The sequence below is a fragment of the Lucilia cuprina genome, chromosome 4, assembly GCF_022045245.1.
Source record: "Lucilia cuprina isolate Lc7/37 chromosome 4, ASM2204524v1, whole genome shotgun sequence".
Taxonomy (NCBI): Eukaryota; Metazoa; Arthropoda; class Insecta; order Diptera; family Calliphoridae; genus Lucilia; species Lucilia cuprina.
The window spans coordinates 78,407,960-78,413,359 of record NC_060952.1 but is presented as its reverse complement, the minus strand read 5'-3'; the positions used below and the strand labels follow the sequence as shown (position 1 = coordinate 78,413,359).

Here is a 5,400-nt window from a genome sequence, read left to right as displayed (position 1 = left end):
ATTGTTTAGATGATTTGGAATTAAGGGCCCCTACTTACTGGTGTGGGGCCTAAAAGTTCTATTCGGGGGTTACGGTTGTATGAGGGTAAGGGTGAATAATGGACCGATTTCAACAATTTTCGAAAGCGTTCGTTCGACAGACAGATGGGCATAGCTAAATCGATATATTTGGGCGTTACAAACAGTAGCACAAACGCATTATGCCCTTTAGTATATAGTAGGGTATAATTAGAACTTATATGAGCGTATGACCAATTATATTCCGATCTTCATAAAATTCCGTAAAACAGTAATTCAACGAGCCATTTGTACAGGCGCTGACCAAAAATTCTTATTTTTAATACTAAACAATTCCAGGAAATACATACGGAATTAGCATAATAAAAATAATCGTTTATTAAAAAAATAAATAAAATAATAAATATAAAAGATCAACAAAAAACAGCACGATTTTTTAGCCAAGGTAACATGGCTTCGGCATGTCTTCGATAACGATCATTCGAAGACATTAACTTTTTAAATGCCAAACCCGCGTCTGAATCGCCAACAAAATTCTCCAAATTGGCTGTATTTGTAGGATCTAAAAGTACGGCTCCCATAACGCCAGTTAATGTTGTATAGCCCCAAACACCATATTTAAACATCATGCCGTGCAATTCTTTTAATGAAGGAATCTTCTTGTTGTATCTCAACAATTTAAGATTTTCTATCAAATTATCATGATAGAATTTTATGAAATAATCAAATTGTTTTAGTTTGATTTCATATTTGGTCGATGATAGCAGGAAATAGAAGAGATCTTGAGCAGGTGTACCATATTTAATCATTTGGTAATCTATTAAATAAGTTTCTTCAATTTCACCAGATGCATTATACTGGAACATGACATTATTGGACCAACAATCACCATGATTAAGAACATTAAATTCATTTTGATTGGGCTTAGCCACTTTGAATAATTCATCCACCATTTTTTGTGCTAAATGAGTTCTGAAAATAACATCTTTATATTGATTCTTATTTATAATCAGTTAAAAAAGCTACTCACAATATCATCCGCATATTCATTATAATTATTATAATTTTTAGCATAACTAATGAAAATTTGTCCCATTCCCTCAAATATAGTCTTCATCTGATCTTTACCTTCTTCATGAAAATAGCCCTGTAGAAATTTCTCTTCAAATGATCCGTTTACTTCTACTAGTTTTGCTGAAGCAGCATGCCATTGAGCTAATTTTTTTAAAACACATTTTGTATGTTTCATATCAAGACCCTCCAAACGTTTAGCATTCTTAAAACCACGTACACATAAGTTTTCCAATAAGATATACTCTTCTTTAGTGGGTAAACTAAACGATTTGGCACCAAAATTTATGTTTATCCCAACATCAGCGTAAAGTTTCTCAAATGCTGGAACCAATTCATCATACATGCTCTTTTCAATATCGAATACATCATGACCTTTCATCATTTCACGTAATTGTTCATTGTCATGATTAACTTTTAGCATAAAACTAACACATTTTGTTGTTAAATCTATGAAATATATTAATATTATTAATTAAAGTACTAAGTTTTTAATTTATCGCCAACCTTTTAATTCAATTTCAATTTCCACTTTTAACAAAATTGTAGCATAATTTTCACCTGCAGCTATGCCGGGTTTAACAGTAAATTCTTTGATACTCTTATAATTTTCAATATTTTCTTCTAATAGTTTTTCAAATAGTTTAGCTTCTATCCACTTTGGTATGGTAACATGGTTGCCATTTGTTTCACCAGTCATTGTAGAATTTTTACCGTTCGATCGTTTGTTTATATCCATATTATTTTTTACACTCTCACAGTTTCTGAAAGACTGCTAAATTCTTGAAAACTAATATTCGATTTTAGTTTATATATGTTTGATTATGCTCGCCAATCTTAATTAGTCAGCATATTTTAAAATTTGTTTCTTTTTAAATTGATAGTCATTGTGTGGTAGTTTATTTGGTTTTTCTTTAAAGTTGTTCAATGATAATAGTTCAAAATATATGTTATCGTCGAAATTAGTTTGAACAAGTAAGAGTGTTATATTCGGCTATGCCGAATCTTTTATACCCACCATCAAATCACTGCCATATAAATGAACTTTGATATTTTGAATATTTTATTATTATATATCGATATTAATGAGAACATCAGGGTAATATTTGAAAGAGGTCCATTAATGGGGGTTTTACTATTGACAGTGCTAATTTTTAAAGCGAGTAGGGGTATTTATACATACATATATGGACCAATTCTCATAAAAGTCTGTAGGAAGATTTCAGTTCCTTATTTGTTTAAAATTTCATCGATCTACTTGTATTTTGAAGCCACTAAGGAGCATTAAAGTCATAAAATATGGTAGTGAGAATTTAAATCAAAATTGTTTTATGTCGAGTTGCATTGCGGCATTCGTATTTTTCGCGTCATTTCTGGGGGGAACTGATCCTCATAAAAATTGATAGAGTGACTTCGGTTCCTATAAAAGAGATAGAGATATTAGCTTACACGAAACTAGTTTATGTCATTTCATAAATCTACTAGTATTTTTAAGCCAGTACTGAGCTTTAAAGTCATTTCCTGAAGGGGGGTAGCGTCAATTACAGACCGATCTCCGTAAAATTTTGTAGAACGATCTTAGTTCCTACAGGCCAGGTTTATATCGAATTTAATCGCTTTACTCGTTTTTTATTACTATACTCGTTTTTTTGATGGGGACATTATATGGGTGTAGGTCAATTAAGGCTCGATCCACATAAAATTAGGTTAAGAGTTTTTGACTGCAAGAAACATAATTGAGTCGAATTTTATTACTATATTCGTATTTTTAAGCCAGTAATGGGCCTTAAAGTATTTTCTGATAGGGACCTTATGTTGGGGTTAGGGTCAATTAAGGCCTGTTCCACATAAAATTTGGTGAAGAGATTTTGGCTTGTGAAAAACTTCTGTGAAATTTCATATTTTTAAGGCAGTAATGAGTAAAGTAGTTTTATGGAGGGGACCTTATATGGGGGGTAGGGTCAATTATAGACCGATCCACATAAAATTTGGTGGAAAGGTTTTGGTTCCTAAGATACTTAAGTCAAATTTCTTCGCTATATTCGTATTTTTGCTCCCATAATTAACATTAAAGTCGTATTCTGAAGGGGGGGGAAGGGTCAATTGTGGACCGATCCACATAAAATTTGGTAAATTTTGACTTGTATAAATCTTACTTCTGTGTATAATCCGATTTTTAAGGCAGCAATTAAAAAATTTATGGGGGTACTTCTAATGGGGGGTAGGGTCAACTATGGACCGATCCACATAAAATTTGGTAGAGAGATATTACCTAGTAAAAAACTTATTTCTGGGAAATTTGGTAAAGAGATTTTGGCTAGTATAAACTTAAGTACTTCTGTTAAATTTCATCGCTTTAGTCGTATTTTTAAGCAAATAATGAGCGTTATAGTAATTTTATGGAGGGTCTTTATATGAGGGGTAGGGTCAATTATGGCCCGATCCACATACAATTTCATAAAGATTTTTGGCTTGTAAAATACTTCCTTATATCAAATTTCATCGCTATATTCGTTTGTTTAAGCCAGTAATGAGCGTTAAAGTCATTTTCTGAAGGGGACGTTATATGGGGGGTAGGGTCAATTATGGACCGATATTCATAAAATTTGGTTGAGAGATATTGACTTGCATCAAACTTATGTGTGTCGAATTTCATCGCTATATTCCCATTTTTAAGCCAGTAATCAGCTATTTAGTCATTTTCTAAAGGGGACCTTATATGGGGGGTAGGGCCAATTATGGTTCTATATCCGCCATAATGCAGAAATATTTTTCAGACGTCAAAAAACTGACCTATGCGAAATTTTGTGCTATTTGCTTCATAAACAACGAATTTGTGAATATTTGAAGCTATTTATACAATATTCCGGGGGGTACAGTTGTATGGGGGCTATGTGAAATCGTTGACCGATTTTGCTTATTTTCAATACCAAACATTTCTGATCAATAAAATATATTTTGGGAAAATTTCATCTCAATATCTCTTATTTTGTGGACGCTATCGTGCCAACAACAGACAGACCGACAGACGGACGGACATGGCTAGTTCGTCTTAGAATCTTACGAGGTCCCAGAATATATATACTTTATGGGGTCTTAGAGCAATATTTCGATGTGTTACACACGGAATGACAAAATCAATATACCCTCCATCTTTTTTGATGGTGGGTATAAAAATTAAAATATGGTCATTTAACTTTAACTAGTATGAGTTTAAATCATTTAATTCGTTAGCATTGTCATTTTAAACATTTTCTTAGATTATCTTGGTTATAATAAATACAATTAGGACATATTTATACCCTACACCTACCTTATAGTGTACATGATATTTTATTGCCTGAAAGACGAAGCCCAATGGTTATAATGGTCAGCCCCCATACAACTGAATCTCCGAAAAGGGCGTGTAAAATTTGTAATAAAAGTACAGGTCGCAATTTTGAACATAAATCAATGAAATTTTGCACATGAGAATAATGAAAATGCGTAACATCGGTTCAATATTTCACCTAGCCTTCATACAAGCGAATTAATTATTACTTCTATACAAGTAAGTTTTGCCGATTTTTGTTGACATAGTAAAACTTTTAACATAAATAACTATGAGCCCAAAAGCACTAATCGGGGGGTACGGCTATGCGTTCGTCTTTGGGTTAAGAGAAAAATTTATTAAAAATTGCGATCTATAGCGTTACCGTTTACTGTAGCTGTGTACTCAAAATTATGCTCAAAGTCGAGAAAATTTTTAAAAAAATCTTGGGACACCGGTGTCCATAAGACCCAATATTTTTGGGTCTTACAAATAATACCATCTATAGGGGTGTAGGATATAAATATATTTGAATCAAAATCTTTTTAACATATTTTATGGGTAGCGGTCCTTTTTAGAACTTATCCGTCATATTACCCCTCTTGGATAGGGGTAATATGATATAGTAATACGATTTCGCTTCTCATCATTTGCAAACTCATAATATTTATAAATAATAAACTTAAATAAGAAGATTTAAATAAGGAAACCTATAAAAAGGAAGGAATGGCTTGTTAGGGCCATTTTCCGATCCATCTCCATGTGATTCGGTAGGAATATTTACATTTCGATAATCTGTACTCGTGTTTTTATGCAGCATTCAACATGATTGTTAAATGAGAGTTAAAATAAATTTCTGAACCTGTCCTTAAATGTAGGCTCAATTATTGACCGATTTTCATAAACTTTTAGACAGCGATTTTCTTTCGATGCTTTGAAAAGCGATCAAGCCAGAGCATAATCTGATACTACGGATGGCGAGTTCCCCACAGAACTATGTC

At 32.6% G+C, this 5,400-nt stretch overlaps 1 protein-coding gene across 1 annotated transcript; it reads right to left on the bottom strand.

Moving 5' to 3' along the window:
• Positions 1-431: 431 nt before the first annotated feature.
• On the bottom strand, positions 432-1,874 carry LOC111676016. Its single transcript, XM_046947923.1, has 3 exons — positions 1,597-1,874; positions 1,045-1,539; positions 432-979 (listed from the first exon to the last, which is right to left on the bottom strand). The coding sequence occupies exons 1-3, from the start codon at positions 1,826-1,828 to the stop codon at positions 432-434; spliced, it is 1,275 nt and encodes a 424-aa protein (XP_046803879.1). The 5' UTR covers positions 1,829-1,874.
• Positions 1,875-5,400: the final 3,526 nt, after the last annotated feature.